Raw genomic sequence first — 17,219 nt, forward strand, 5'->3', positions numbered from 1 at the left:
AAGAACCAAACACAATTCTTTTGAAAACATGATATATAAACATAATTTTTTGGTCAAATAAACATAACTACTAAAACCAAATATGATTCATATTAGTTACAAGTGAAAATGCAAAATAAAATAATAAGAACAAGTTTTGAATTATGAAATTTTGTTTTATCATTAGTTAGTTACATTTTGGATTACTTAACTAACAGTATGTCGGTTATACAGAATATAATAAAAAGTGCATCCCGTCAAAACTCAAAAGTACTCTTGTTTTCTTTTCTTCTCCTTTTGAAGGCTATCAAAAGTACTTTGTTGGATTCCTATTATCAATAGACGAAATGACATTTCTACTATAGAGTAACCAAGGTAATGTTATTCTTACTTTGTGTTCCGCATCACCATACATGCGCAAGCGTTTATTCTTTGTGATTTTGTTATATAGGCTGTAGAGAACCCGAGATGAAAGAAAAGATAGGAAATCTATCTTTTCAGAATAAGACGGTTTAGCTTGATGTTTTGACAGACATTTTTTTTTTGTAACTGTGTTTTTTCAGACATGGCTACACATATTTTTGTTAACATTAAAAATATACAATGGTAACGAACACCCTCATTTTATTTTTTTCGTTTCCATGCAAGGACATATTTAATTATCTTCACGCCTTTGTAGAAGAATTAAACAACGCCAAAAGTCTTACATTACACAACTTTTATCATCGGCCAATGGCGACTACTAATAAATAAAATAAATAGCTTTTTTCCCATCCAAACAATAAATAATAATAGCTTAATTAATGAATTGTATAAAAATCTATACTATACTAAAAGGCCAATATGCTGAGTCTCTAGGCTGCCACATCACCAAAAATAATCAGCCAATCAGAACATTTCGTTTGGACATGTCAAACAGGCTTAAGTCGCTTCTGGGCTTCACGTTTTCATTTAATTTGGAGTGGGCTGGGCTTTGTTTGCATCTTCTTTAGCCTCTCTTTTTTTTTAATTTTACGTGATGCTAATAAAGAGTGAGCGATAGGGCATTAAGGCTGAATCACATGCCAATAATAAAGTGTGTGTTATTAAAGCAACCAACCATATTATTTTTTCATTACTTAGTGAATTTTTTTTGTAACAACAATATTATTCAACAAAATTACTTAGTGAATATTTTTTAGTTTGAGTCTACTTCTGTTTATTTTTAGTGTTGGAACGTAAATCTAAGATTAACCGTTTAAGAAGAAAAAAAGTTGAAGTGTCTTGGATTCGTTTGGTTTAGAAACTATTCCCACTGTTTCAAATTGTAAGTAATTTTACATAAAAATACTATTATTTAATACTCATAAGTTTAACCAATTATAAAAAAACAGAAATAATTTAATTAGTCACACAATATTCAACAAAGACAAAAGTGCATTAAAATGTTCAAACTAATTATATTTTGAAACAAAAACAATCTTTCTCAAATTAGCTACTTATGAAATAGAGGAATAATAAGTACTCTCTCCGTTTCAAAATAATACATGTTTTAGAATTTTAACACTTTTTAATAAAATATATTAGAACTTAGTTATAAATACATAGTTTTTTTGTAATTTATATTTCCTATATTTTTAAGCCAATAAAAATTTAAAAATATAATTAATGTTTTTAAACTTAACAATTTTTCATTATTAATTTACAAAATTTGAATTAAAAATATAAAATATGTATTTTTGAAGAAAAAAAATTTCTCTGGAATATTCACATTTTTGAAAAGGAGAGAATATGAATTTATTCCAAAAAAACAATGTTCGTCTCGCTCCCAGAAACAAAGGAGGAGTTAGTTTCCAGCATTGTCCACATCATACATGTTGTTTGTCTCCATCAAACATTTATAAATGATAATGTCAATTTTAGTTTTCAAATTTAAAATATTAAAGAAAATAGTTATCTTTTTAAGATAAATTTAAAAAGTGATATTTAAATTTGAGGTAAAGTTTTAAATTAAATTCCCCAGAAATCAGAATATGCATTTGTTTCTCCAAAAATTCTAAAAGTGATCTTCATGTATAAATGCCGCTTCTTTTTTTTTCATTTTTTTCCTTCTATGTTTTTAAAATTATTTTTTCAAAAAATCTTTTGGTTCATACACTATTATTCTTTGTATTTAATTAGCAAACAATTTATCCATAAATGTATATTAATTTACAGAAGTCCGACACCAAATAAGATATAAACTTATCCTACTATATAAAAGCAGCTATTTTGGAGACTTCTAAGATGTGCCACATAGGCAGAAAATTCCTGGCCAATCAATCTACCTATTCATCTGAGACTGGACTGATATCTATGTCAATTATGAAGCCCAAACAATTTATTTGAATCCCAGTTAATACTGAAGTCAGCCCAATATCCATTTACGGTATATGATACCAAGAAACTAAAAAACTCATTCTATTTTATGAAATTACATGCTTTTGTTTAGTCTTTCGTCACAGTGACCGGAGGCATGTTGAATCACAAAGCTTCTCACGCATCCCACTATTATGCTATTTCAATTGAGGTTCTTAGTGTTGTTCTAACTTATATTTAAAAATAATTTTTATTAAATGTTATAAATTTTATTATTATCTTAATAAAATTTAATATAGATTTGATATATATTATATCAAATTGTATAAAACTAATAAAAATGATATAAAATTGTATAATTATCAAACATTTGGCCTAAACAATATTTTTAAAATTTTGTAGATATATAAGAAACTAAATATCATATGATTAGATATTTAGATGTTTAAAAATTGCATATTTTAAAAAGCTTTAGTAATACAAATTGTATAATTATATAAAAATAATAATATTACTAAATCTGGAATGTTATATATGAATATATATTTATTTTATAGATGATGCATAAGATATTACCAACATTAAATAAAATTATCTGTCTCATGTTTATTTTTTTAATTGTAGAGATGACATGTAGAAAAATGCCCAAAATGACCCTAATACCCTAGATATATAGAAAATATAAAAATTTGAAATATAATACAATAATTATTTGTAGATCCAAACTGGTACGTTTAACTTTATGGGACAAAGAGACGTCTAATTTCAGGGAGTTAAATCCCATATCTACCAAAAAAACCAAATCGTAATCATCCCAAGTATCATTCTACGGTTACATGAAGGTAATAAACTAAACATAAAGTTTATGTCAAACTAAATGCTTACAAATATTTCACTTTTTCAGGGAAACTATCACTCATAACCACACCTGGATCGCGCTTCTACTTTGACAACGATATTGATATCATACAACGCTTCCAAAAGAGGAATAAATTGCTATCCTAAACTTCATAGCAAACGACACCAGTCAACTTTTTTAAAATTTACGTTACAGCTTTCTACGTCAATTAAATAAGTACACTCAAATATTATTTTCTCTTACGAATATTAAATTCATCAACATAATTTATTATTCAAACTTACTTTAGTTTATAAAAAAATGATCACCGCTTCCAACGTCTTCGCATTATAAAAGAAACAAAACTTAACTTACACTTTCAGAAACATCAAAACTCCCAATCTTAATTAAACTGTTCTTTAATTAAATATGTAATCCGCGCGAAGCGCGGACACGGGTTCAAGTAAAAAATAAAAATAAAGTAGGAAGAGAAATTCAGAGGTCACGATGACGGACTAGGCAAAACATCTCCATTATCGACAATACTATCACGGTTGAGTCTCAAAGACTTTCCAGTGTACAAAACCTTGACGTTAGACCGTTGCTCATCCAACAGCTTCCTCAAACTCCTTTTAGCGTTTGCCCGAAACGGACAGTTCGAAGCCAAAAACCCGTCGACTAAGTGCAAGTACGCCTCCAGGTCATGACAGCACGCCACGTCAGCGTTAGGTTTCAAGTACGGAGACATCTTCATGTCCACGCGCAGCTCAGCTCCCACGTGCGAGTAAGCCCATGGATTGTTCCTCTCCACCATCTCCATTATACGATTCTGCTGCCCCTTCTTGCTATTATTATCTTTGTCGGAGAATATCCCGGGGACTTTCGTCACCACGTCCTGGCTGTTCACAACGCGGAGGACTTTCACTCCCTTGGATACTAGCCGGTCAGCGAACTCTCTGTTCCCTACACGAGGCCCGCCGAACGAGAAAACCGACACCGGAGGCGCGTTGGGGACACGCTCGGCGATATCGCCGGCTGCGAGGAGAGCGATGGCGGCACCGAGGCTGTGTCCGGTGACACTAATGCTCAGCTCTTCTCCGGCGTAGAGATCCACAAGCCGGCTGATTTCTCCGACCAGCGACTCGGCGAGACTCGGCGCTTGTTGGCTAGCCGTCGTGTAGAGGCTATTGAACCCGCATTCAACTTTAGGCCGGGTCGGGTCGGATGGATCGGGTTTTGGCTCAGGCATGGAAACCAGATTCGGTCTGAAATTCTCTGACCACTCGAGCAACGTGGCGGTTCCTCGTAGCGCGATGACGATCTCTCTCCTCCCCATCCGTCGGATCTCCCTCGGATCATCACAGACAGCCACGTACCCAACCCAGCTAGTCGGTTTAGTCATCCACCTAAGATCAGGTGCCACGTCATCGATCCATTTAGGTAAACGAACCGATGACGTGGCGTAAAGACTTTTGGTCACTTTAAATGAACCATCTGGTAACGCGATGTCTCTCGGCGAGCCTTCCGGGTCCGAGTGAAACGCGTGATAAGACGCCTGCACAAACTCACCGTAACGGACAATCTCTCGCCGTAGATTCTCGTCTAGAGGATCAAGCAACCCGGCCCAGTTATTGGACCCGTGTAGCTCTCGCCAGTTAGACCCGAGTTTATTCTTAGGCGAACGCTCCTCCGATGATTTTGAGAGAAGTCTTTGAAGCCGCTTTAGAATCCTCGGAGACATTTCGTCAACGGCGGCTTTCATATGAGGCCAGATTCTCGCCAAACTCAAACCTCCTAGTAACGTAGACGTTGACGTTGTCGTCTTAACTGGACGAGAAGATACGTTATTGTCGTGATTATCTGTAGAGGTTGTGGAGGTTTTAAGAACGTTCTCAAGGTTTCTGAGATGTTCTCTGTTTGTTTTCCGTGCCGTAGAAACGGAGAGTGGCTTCGTTGGGATCAACGTCGAGGTTATGGTACTGCATGTAAAAAGTTTACGTTGTGGGTGGAATAAGTCGGTGTTAGGCGTAAGTATCTGCATGGGCGATTATGGAAAGAGAGAGAGCGAGAGGGCTCAGGTTATTATGTTGACAAGAGCAGAAATGCTAAACGAATATGATCATCTATTTAAATGCAAATGTTGATGGTAGCTAGCTGTTTCGATTTGTATTTGATTTTTATTACTATTTTGACTCTCGTTTGTTGACTTGACTTTGTTTTTATTTGATTTGTTTACATCCTTTATGTTTTAAGGAATATTGAAATTCTTTAGGACCAGTATTGGCTGGCTATTTTCTAGGATATTTTGGACCGTTTCCATTATACGTCTTTAAACGTTCCGTGAATTTTCAAGAAAAGTCTTGCTATTATCCTTTGCACATGCAAATGATACAAAATATAAACCACAAATGGTACCTGATGACCATACCACAGTACGTATAAATGTACTTAATATTTTTTTTAAATGAAATTTCAAATTTATTGATCATTGGAGAATTTACAATGAGGTGGTTACTATGCTAGAGTGTAAAGAATAAAAGAATAAATTGTTTTAAAGAGTAGATATCTCAAACCATCTTCTCACTAGACCTTCCAACTTTATGAGGTCCCCTGTACCTGAGAGAGCTGATGGGATTCTTCACCAATTTCCCTATAGCTCGGGTTGTTATGTCCACTGAAGCACAAACACCTCCATGCCTTCGAGCATTTACTTAATATTGTAATCTTGATAACAATAAAAAATCGAACTAGCTCGAGGATCCACATGATTACCAGTAAATGCATGAGGGTGTACCATAATGTGACCGAAATGAATAATAAACTAGACATTATGATTTTAGATATCAGCAGTTAATCGAATTGTATCCATTAGACTGTATTCATTAAGTTAATCGTTTTACAAATTTCTTTTGTAATGAATACATATTTTTCTTATTTTAATATATTACTTAAGTTTTCAAAGATATTTCAGTGTTATAATATTATTTCCTATAATAATAACAAACTAAACTAAAACTAAACCTATAAAAGTTGAAGCTAAAAAGAAGAAACGACAATGCAAAATATTCCGAACTAGCTAGAATAATTTGGTCAAACAAAAAAAAATATTCTGAACTGATCTATTATATGAATACTGTTGTTTTGCCATTTAGATGGACGCGTCTGACTTGAAGCAGTACTCTTATTATTATTTAGATGGAATATAACGGTTTTGGTCTATTATGCCGTCTTCCTAGATGCTAGGATATGTCTGGACTGTGTCCTGTAAAAGGGACAATCCGTATACGACAGAAAATCAATGAACCTTTGTTTTATTGTAAAAGTAAAAAAAAGTTTCTGCATTGTGCTTTAAAGTTTTTTTTTTAAATCCTGAAGATTCATTAGAACAACCTTATTGGTATTATCTACCAAAGTATGTATAGACATTAGAGCATCATTATTGGTGAGCTCTCAAAGAGTCTCTCACCATTAACAATAAATAAAATAATTGAAAAGAAAAAAACAGAGTGTAGAGAATACCTTCATGAAGAATTTTTTTTATAAATTTGAGAACCAATTTTACATGTGGCAGTCATTTAGTGTGCCAACACTTATAAAAATTAAGAAAAATGAAAAAAATTTACTTTGTCTTTTGTGAAAAACGTGATGATTTCTACCTTTAATGTCGCTCTTAAACATAAATAAAATAAATGAAAAGATAGAGAGAAAATGAAAAAAAATGTGGAAAGAAGAAGAGTGGGGTTCAGAGATATCCAACAAACAAAATTTGGATATTTTTCTAACATATCTCATTTACTGGTTAGTTCATCATTTTTTATCTGATTAAAAATTTATCTAAAAATAGAATTATGATAAATTACTAGGGGTTGACACCATTGGTCATGCTCTCCAAACCAGAAATTATACACAGGTGGATATCGAATACAAATCAACAAGTACATACTTGGAAAATAAGCTCTAAAAAACAAGGAGACCAAACCCCAACTACGGAGAAACAATACTAATCAGGCTAAGAAAAGCATAAAAACTACTGACACACAAAAACCTACTAACAATAAACGAATACGAAAGTGAAGGACAACGATTCTATGACCAAGAACAACATGGGAACAAATCAACTAATAATAAGCTTGAGGAAGAAATCATCTTCGCACTCTAATGGCGAAAGGGAGGAAAAATAAGGGTTCACTTCTACTGCTACACCAATAGACAACCATTGCCTCGATGAGCCACATAACCATCATAATCTCAAACCACCCAATAAGGGAATCAAACCAATTTCTGCTACATAAGGAAGGCATGACAGTGAAGAGAAACACCTCTTCTGCAACTAGACCAAGAGCACCAGATTTCACCAAGAAAAAGACGAGTACCACCGAAAGAAGTATGACAGCTCCAGACCAACAAGGGGCTCCGGACCAAGAGGGGGCTCTAGACCTCATGTTTGATGGTTGGCCACAAATCAGACGTGAAGCTTATACTTCCTAGAAGTCTAGCCAATTCCTTGTTCAAGGTTTCACTTGTTTTCATAAAACTGGTACACATTTGCTTTTGTCGTGTTCCAACAAATGAATTTGACATCAACATTCAAGTACTTTCATTCTCTCTCATTTTTTCATACTAACAATATGAGTATGGTAATTCATGCTGAATCATTGATTTATCTACCAGCTGCATGAAAATAACATGGTCATACTTGCGGGCTTTCTGGCTTCAACACTGAGATGCATGTTACAAAAATTATTTGTATACTGAGTTCATCTATTATGATGCCTTCTCCAACCGGTTGTCCCAAGTGAGTGAGAGCTCCATGGGTACTCATTCTTACAGTGATTGCATACAACTTTCTCTTCACCGTTGGATTTTTGAACCACAACAAAGTCGTTTGACACATCCAACTATTTGCCTTGTCTCCTTCTGATCACCCATTTCGTCCTCATCAGATTCATCTTCAAATTTTACTAGTGGTTGTTAATGATATTGTATTCATTAGACGGCATATCTTAAATTAATAGTTTTACATATTTATTTTGTTAATATATTACTTAAGTTTTCAATGAAATTTCAGTGTTATTATTATTTTTTGGTTGAAAAATGTGAACTAAACTAAAAATTAAACACGTAAAAGTTGAAGCTAACAAATAAGAAACAATAGTGCAAATTATTTCGAACTACAACAGTTTGATAAAAAAAAATTATTCTGAACTGTGCTATTTTATGGATACTGCAATGGGGGTTCGTCACAAAAGTGGTGAACCCTACAACTACAAACACATATATAATATATATATATACACATATATATTTTAAGAATTTTAATGGGCAGAACTTCCATTGGAGATGCTTGGAGGTGCTCTTATAGATCAGTTTTGGTCTATTATGCCATCTTCCTAGATGGTAGGATGTCTGGACTGTGTCTTGTAAAAGCTACAATATACGGCAGAAAATCAACAAACCGTTGTCTTAATAGTTAACGTGACACCCTATTTTAGCATGTACGGATGTGCTGTAATAAATTAATCCAACCATATATCAATTTGTAGACCGCTTTTCCCATTTTCTAATAATTTTTAGGTTAGGTTGTTTATGATCATGTTGTCTATCATAACATTCTTGTAACTAGTAATTACAAGAATTTCTGTAAAAGGAAATTCAGTTTTCCCTCAAATTTGATACAATTTTTCAAATTAATTTAACTTTAAATGTAATCATTTTTATAAATATTTTAAGTTTATTATGAAAAAAGTTTAACTTTCATGGATCATTTATAAATGTTTAATAATTATTTATAGAAGTTTATAAAGTCAATCTCTTAAATACTAACCTTAAAATAATCATTAAATCTTAAATTTAAATATTAAAGTATTTTTAATCGAATATATTTTTGAAAAATAATACCCACTTATATTATATTTAAGCAATTTCTCTTTTTAAAATAAAGAAACCAAAACACCGCGTAGGATTATATGATGTAAACTTTGACGACAGAGTTGGTCAAGTAATACAAGTTATAATTTATTTTTTGTACCACCGGTCGACGTTATGTACGAACTATAGGTTTGTTTTAATTCTAAAAAAGAAAGAAAAACAACCGTTTAGGTGTGAAAGTGAAAGTCCCTTCGTGGACATCCGATGAAGAAAGGTGTGAAAGTGAAAAAGTTATGGTTTCAAAGATTAATGCATTTAGAACGGACCTCGGTCCGGCAGTAGTGGATGGACTTTAAATGCAAACATATTATGGGTTCGATCCTTCTGTTACGGAAAATAAGTCATATTAATCTGGTCACCACTACTGCGGATACATCCATATGAATACCCGAGAAAAGACCTATTGTGGGCTGCACCTTCCACCCAAAAATTAGGTCTGTGTTTTTAATAGATTCGGATTTAACTCTTTTTAAGTGAAAAAAAAAGATTAATGCATTTAAACAAGTATGTCAAACAAATGTGGAACACTATATTTGTTGACAACGTAGTTCTGTTTGGTGACAGGATGAAAAAATTGTATTTCTTCTGTTTCAAAAAGATTTATGTTTTAGAAAAAAAATTATTTCAAAAAGATACATATTTTACGTTTTCAATGCATAAACTAATTGCAAATTGTAAAGTTCGGAAAATATAATTGTATTTATTAAAATTTTATTGGTTAAAAATTGTGGAGAATAATTGATTACGGAAAATAATATATTGATAACTAAATCTGATATTTTTTTTATTAAATGTGAAAAATCTAAAATATATAATTTTCCGAAACAGAGGAAGTAGATGTCTTTCTTTATGTAAAAGAAATATTATTGTAATATACTGTTCCCATCTTCCATTCCATGCTTACATTGCTTAGTTTTTTAATTTTTCATTGTGTAAAGACCTTTAGTTTTTAAACCCTTTATCAAAAAGACCTTTAGTTCAAAAAAGAAAAATAACCGTTAAACCAAATAAATTAGAAGACCGCATAATCGATGGACCAGACTATACTTAAATATTATGAAATCTCGTACTTTTGTCTAACGACTCTAACAATACAAATGTTTGAAAGAAACAACAAATTTCGTGAAACTTTTCTTTCATTATTTATTTGTTACATCATATTGCAGACGTAATAAGTGACGTCTTTGGTCCAAACTGAACAACCATTCAACATTCAAGAACTTTCAACGTCATAAATCTACGATTTGCGGTACTTTGTGTATATATTTCTAAACTTTGAACCCTATGCAGGAGTATTATCAACAACAAAGTATCTTTCCAAAATCTCTCACTCTATAATAATATTAGTATGTTAAATAAATAATTTAGCAAAAAAACGTTGAATCCTATTCACCAGCATTAATGTATAAATATTATTTTTGAAAGTGCAACTATTATATAATGCAATTGTTCATCTACAAACATGAGCGGATCTAGAAAAATATTATATGTGGGGCACAATAAATTTTCATCTATAGTTTTTATAAATATTTTTTTTACAATTTTTATTATATTATTGTTAAAATACTATATGCTTACGATAAATCTTCCAACTAAATAAATATTACAAATGTTTTTCTGAAAAGATATATTTTATGCTTTCAATACATTTTATATGACTTAGTAATCATAAATTGTAATCTTAAAATAATAATTACATTTACTTAACTACTAGTATTAGTTAATCATTTATTGTCAGATTTGATATATTTTAATACATATAAAACATAAAATATTTATCTTTTCAGAAACAAAATGAGGGAAAAACGAAATTTGAACTTCACAATTGATATTTACGCAATAAAACTGAACAAATTAGACAAATATAACTAATATAATAAAGTTTAAGGGAACAAAAAATAACACAAATAAATATTAAAACAAAGAGTAATTATATACATTAAGTTTGACAAAAAAAATAAATAACAAAAGATGAATATTGTCAAACGTGGGAGCCTGGGACACCACTGACCTAATTTAACCAAATATTCCGGATTAACATACTCAAAATTGTGTTAAAAACAAAAAAAATATAAAGTTAGTGTGGGGGCATGTGCCCCCACCTTGCTATACGACTAGCTCCGCCCCTGTCTACAAATGCTAAACACTATCACAACTCAACTTAGAGTTGCATCGACTATATATATTTTAGAAAATTAAGGTATCTGTGGATCCACTATATTAAGCTATTAGTTACATAATTCAAGATCTTGTACGGGCAAAAGGAAGAAGTTTTGTTAGAAAAAAGAAGAAGGAAGAAGTCTTGGGAAACGTCACAAGCTATGACTCACGACTTCAACAACCTGGGTCACACGCCTGTGATTTATAGAAGTATATAGAAAAGAAAAAAATAACAGGTCCAATATTTATGTTGCATTCAAATACCTAATGCTAATGCAAATACGTGACTATTCATTCCCATGTAATTTCTGCATGCTACTCGTTCAATATATAAAAAGTACCGGACGTAAGCATTATTTCCCAACCAACAAATCTAAAATCATTAGTCAAAAATAATAATAATCTGAAATCATATTTGAAGTTTTCAAATCACATGTTAGACATTTTATATATACACATCACCTTTGCAGAATTTATTCCGGATGAATCTAAAAATGTGAAAACAGAATATTAAACGTAAGTGCTCCTTCATCCCTTGTCAATTACTCATTGGCAGTTGTTGGTTTCACTCCAACAAACTCGAACTAACTAATAGACTGCCCCTTCTTTCTCCACGTTTCTTTATACGCTGTTTCCATGTATCACATACACCAGAAGGATGTGCTGGTTTATGATGCCGTGATCGACCACGCGAGTGGCATTGAGGGCAGGGGAAGGACTGCAGCATAATTTTATAGAAACCCATCACCGGGAGGATCGGTTCCAGCCAGGAGCTCCCGGACGGAATCGAAGGTCATGGCTAAGAAAAGATTTTGGGATGATGGTGAATGCATTCCGCAGCAAAGTTTGGGTTTTCTACACATATCAAAATCATGTCCAAACAGATGTGAATGCAATGGGACATTAATTCAAACCATCAAGAAAAGACAGAGATGTCTGCACCAAATTAGGAATGTCTATGAAATAGTGAAGCTACAAACACCGATCTTACGCTCTAGAATGATCAAAACATTAGACAAAAAAAGAGGCACTCACACAAAGCGGCAGAGGTAAGAATGAGAGGACAATTTGGTCTAAGGAAGATGCTGTGAAACTAAAGTCGAATACGGCAAAACATAAACAAGGATGAAAAACAAACTTAAATAAATATATGAGTATTTATTAATCAAGGAAGATGAGGAAGTAAAATAAGCAACAAACAAATAAGAAATAAGTGGACTAGTTAAGTTGCACTAAGCTTGGAACATATGAGCAAACAAAAGCAGTAAGAACTTTGTCTGCACATTCTCTGACATCTGCTGCTTTGAAGGATCCATCTACTCCAATGATGTAACTCAGGAGGTTTATGTGCTCCAGTTTCCTCTTACAATCTGTTCTCTCATCTGCGGGATCCATCTAAAGCACAAAACAAGAATTGATTAGCACAAAAAAAATGTAAAATACGATCATACCAACCGTCTATCCAACCCAGTTTAATATATCAAACCACAAATCGAAACCCCCAAATTTTTTTTTAACCCTTAATCGAAAACCCCTATTGGATTTTCAATCCGCAAATCTCGGACCATTAATCGATAAATAGAACCCGTAGACGAGGTTATACAACCCTAGATCCAAACACATCTCGATTTCGAACCCTAACCCGAGATCATAAAATCTTTTGACAATTCACAATGGCGATCTCGACAACAGAAGGCTAATATCTAAACGTCAATCGACTCGGAACTCACCTCTGGTCCTGGAGGAGACAATCCGGCGCCGAATCGATCGAGAAAAGAGGAGAAAATGGGTGAGAGCTCGGCGTCGCAAATGAAATCGCCACACAGAGCAAACCCTAGCTTTCTCGCAAAAATGAGAGAAATGATTCTCTCTCCGCGTTCAAGCGCGTGACCTCTACTCCCCTTCACCAATCAGAATGCGACACCTGTGCTGAACCCGTATCGGACGGGATCACAGGTAAGAGGCGGGTCGCCAAATTAAACCCAATTTCTCATTTATTTTTATCCAAAAGGCCTCAAAACCTGCCCATGAACCTGTTTAAAACCCTCAATGGGGTTGCTCTAAGCTACTTCACGAGTGGGGTTTTGTATATCTGCGTCTTTATCAAAAAACACCGCAATTTTCATCTCCTCGTCAATGAAGAAACTCGCAGATACCGGAAACTGCCACTGAGGGTGAATGAGCTGTCTGATATCCGCCGATAAGAACACCTTGTTATTCCAGGACATGGCGTTATGCTCATCAATCTTATTGGAAATCCAGATCTCCAACGTCAATATATCCCAGGGCTGGAATAAAACCACAACCTGATCTTCTCTAACACTAGATAGACTCACAGTATCTTCAGGATAAGTATCCTCAAACGGTAGAGGCAAATGCGACCAGAATGTCTTTCTTGTGAAATCAAAACAGACTAAAAAACTATTCTTAAACTGTATTTCTGAAGCAAACCAGTAGGTATTTCCCTTGAAAGTTAGGCCGCGTTCACCATATCCTATCATCCAGTCTCGAGGAAGGAGATCAAGAATCCTCCATGAATCAGAACTGAATTCTAGATTCTGAACTCAACAACATAGTGGGAAAATCACTAAATCTCAAGATTTTGTGGGAATTACTGCTACTGTCGTACCCAAGAGCATACGTATATCTGTCCACTAAGTGGTTAGGCTGTAAGTGGTAATTATGAGTGCACTCGATCCACCTGGTTTGCCCCCAATAAGGGTTCCAAAACCACGAGCCTGGAGTGGTCTTTGGGAATGCATAACAATAAACCGTGGCAATGAAAGATTTCACGCACATCGATTTGATCTGAACCGTCTGGGCCAATAAGTTTAGCTTCAGGCTTTACACATGATTCAACGTTGTTGTTGATGTTGGAAAGATTGAATCTCATTAAAAAAAACCTATAATCCATAATCACCACAAGAGGGTCCTCCATTGCTCTTTCTGCTACTTTTGCGTGATGAGCAAGGTGCTTCTTTGCAAATACGCCACATCTAGACAACTTGTTCCACTTTTTGCAAGTAGATCGGACTGGTCTCAGAGATGTCACCGGAATTCGACAGAGCACCTCCTCAGCCAGTTCCCTTGGAAGATCAGACATCTTCATCTGAAAGAGAATTTAGTTAAATCCAAACTTGTCACTATTTTCCTTCTTGTTAGAAAAAAGTTAGGTCAACCTTCAATTAAACAAAACAAAGTAACTTACTTGTCCTCGTTCTGTCCTGAGATTACAGATTTCTTCAGCCTCTCGATATATAACAACTGAAACGCAGAAACTCTCAAGGATAATGATTCGATTAAAGACAGAAGAAAAAAACACAAACCCAAATTAATTAGCAGAGAAAATAAATTAAAAAACTTAAATTTTCTTGTTTGTCATTCCCGGCCTCGGCTAGATAGATAGATAACGAAAACAACAACAACAACACCAACCGAAGATACAAAAAGACCCAAAAACCTCAACCCGGTTGGTTTGCTTTATGTCCAGTAAAATTAAATTTAAAAGCCCAAAATACCACTGTACTTTGGAAATCTTGACATAATCAGATGGTGCGGGTAATATACAGTAGAACCTCTATAAATTAATACTCGATAAATTAATAATCTTTCTAAATTATTAAATTTAGCCGGTCTCAATTTGGCCGATTCAAAATTTGACACAAATTGATAAAATAATAAAATAATATTTTTTAATAAGATTTAGTAATACATATAAGATTTAGTAAAGAAGGGTTTCACTCACTCATAGGCCATCCACATCAGATTTCATGTCACTAATTTAGAGTCTATGGTGTCACGGTCAATCAAAAGTCGATGTTTCATTAATTTTTGAATTTAATGGGTTTTATGTGTTTACTACGGTCCAAATACATTTTTTCTAAAAAACGGTATACGAAACTTAGGAAAAGTGCTGATAGAACCAAAATCGGGAAGGATCACTTTAGCTGGGTGTTGGATATGAACCGAGAAGCAAATGGCGCTTCTGGAACTGAGATGGATTGAAAGGATCGTCAAGAGATGCGGAATGGCTCTTGATATACCCACGATCTAAGGCTAACCACCTAAGAACGAATGTAGTGTGTTGGCTAACCACCAAACGACACACAAAGATGATTGGCTGACCACCAAATCAACAAGCCGGTTCAAACCGATGAACTAGCTAAGAACTCTCTCTCTCACACTCAGAGAAGAAACTAAATAAACAACCAAAATGAACTGATTTTATTCATCAAAGGGACTACATATTTATAGTGTTTTGTAGTCAAAGACAATAAAAGAAAATGTGGGAAAACAATGCATAGGAAATATAAATTTGACTAGATCTAGTCAAGGCACGGAAAATAGAGAAGACTAGATCTGGTCAAGGCACGGAAAATAGAGAAGACTAGATCTGGTCAAGGCACGGAAAACGGAGAAGACCAGTCAAGATGTCTAGATTCATCCGAACCAGATGGATGCACAGGGTAAAGATAAGGACGCTTGCGGGACTGTCCGGATGGTCCGCCGGATGAGAATGCATGTCCGTCTTTGGATTTTTCACCACCCAAGCTAAGTCTGGCTCGACCCAAGTCAAGTATGGCACGGTGAAAAACATGAACCTCGGTTGAAATGTTCAGAACGTCCTGAACTCCATGCTGAGCTGGTTCCATGTAATGATTCGTGGTCTGCGGCACATCATTCCCTTCCTCTTCAAAAAGATTTGTCCTCAAATCTGAAACATTAAAAGGAAAAGGATTATAAGCAAAAGAACCATAATCAGAACGTTGCTCACCTTGAGTTTGGTCCGGTTTGTGAATGGAACAAAATCCTTCTCTATGACCACAATTTTGCTCTCCACCTGGCCCTTCCTTCGGTTCATGTGCATAGTCATCGAAAATTGGTAAAAGGTCTTCTTTTTCTGGCTCGGTTTCAACTTTCTCCAAAGTCACCAACGTTTTCTGTTTTTGACACTTGTTGGCATAATGACCGACCTTATGACATTTGAAACACCTGGTAGAAAGAGCCTTGCTTGTGGTTTTCACAGCCTTGCTTTTATCAGAAGACAACACATTAGTTTTCAAATCAGAATTTGAAATAGAAGAAGAATTACTTTGTTGTTTTGGTGCAGAAGAAGTGTTGTTGTTTTCCTTCTTTTTGAGTTGCCGGACAACATGAATCGCCTTATGCAACATCTTTTCCAAGCTGGCATAAGTCTGAAGCTTGTTCTGATCAGGCACATCACAGTTGCTTCTCTTGGCTTTGGTGAAGGGACGATCACGACTTCTGACCAACTTCTCATCATCGCACCTGTTTTGTCTCTTCTTTTGTTTCTGCACAATGTCAAACCCATTAGAAGCAAACTGTTTCTTATCAAAAATCAATTGCTCCTTTTCAAAAACAGTTTTAAAAGGAAAGTAGACGTCTTGTTGTGGTTTTGATTTCTTGAGAAGTCCAAACATCCTGAAAACACTTAACAAAGTTAGCAAATAAAAATCCTCACACTCTCAAGTGTTTAGCTCACGATTTTTAGATGGTCACTCAGAGTTCTTTCACTGGTTCAAAGGATGATAGGCAGTAAAAAATCAGCAGTCAAAACTCAAAACAAACTTTAAGGGAAAAAGAAAAGAAAAGAAAAATGAAGAGATTTTTGTGTGGATCCGCCTTAACTGTCCTAAGGCTGGGTTTCTCTTCAGCCAGCAGGGTTTCTCTTCCACCACTCCCCCTGGATTTCTCTTCAGAAGTGATTCAAGCCAAAACTTTCACTCTTTTTTTTTTTGATCGATTTTTTTTTTTCTCCTTTTTTTTTTTTTTTTTAAATAACTGGCGATCACAAGGGAGTAAAGGAACAGCCCGGATCCAAAAAGAAATAAGAAAAGAAAATCGTGGAGAGATGAGAAGATGAAATGAAAACAAACCAGCCAAAGTGGCTCTGATACCACTTGATAGAACCAAAATCGGGAAGGATCACTTTAGCTGGGTGTTGGATATGAACCGA

The 17,219-nt window shown here is 34.4% G+C and overlaps 1 protein-coding gene and 1 pseudogene across 1 annotated transcript; both read right to left on the bottom strand.

Moving 5' to 3' along the window:
* Positions 1 to 2,269: 2,269 nt before the first annotated feature.
* Positions 2,270 to 5,862, bottom strand: LOC106425415 (phospholipase A1-Ibeta2, chloroplastic-like). Its single transcript, XM_013866145.3, has one exon. It carries the CDS (start codon positions 5,193 to 5,195, stop codon positions 3,657 to 3,659), a length of 1,539 nt encoding a protein of 512 aa, XP_013721599.2. The 5' UTR covers positions 5,196 to 5,862; the 3' UTR covers positions 2,270 to 3,656.
* A 262-nt stretch (positions 5,863 to 6,124) lies between these two features.
* On the bottom strand, positions 6,125 to 15,338 carry LOC106425425 (annotated as a pseudogene).
* Positions 15,339 to 17,219: the final 1,881 nt, after the last annotated feature.

Source organism: Brassica napus, chromosome A1, assembly GCF_020379485.1.
Source record: "Brassica napus cultivar Da-Ae chromosome A1, Da-Ae, whole genome shotgun sequence".
Lineage (NCBI taxonomy): Eukaryota > Viridiplantae > Streptophyta > Magnoliopsida > Brassicales > Brassicaceae > Brassica > Brassica napus.

Bases quoted from the DNA above. Each gene is read 5' to 3' on its own strand.
- LOC106425415 (XM_013866145.3), bottom strand. From the start codon at position 5,195: ATGCAGATACTTACGCCTAACACCGACTTATTCCACCCACAACGTAAA.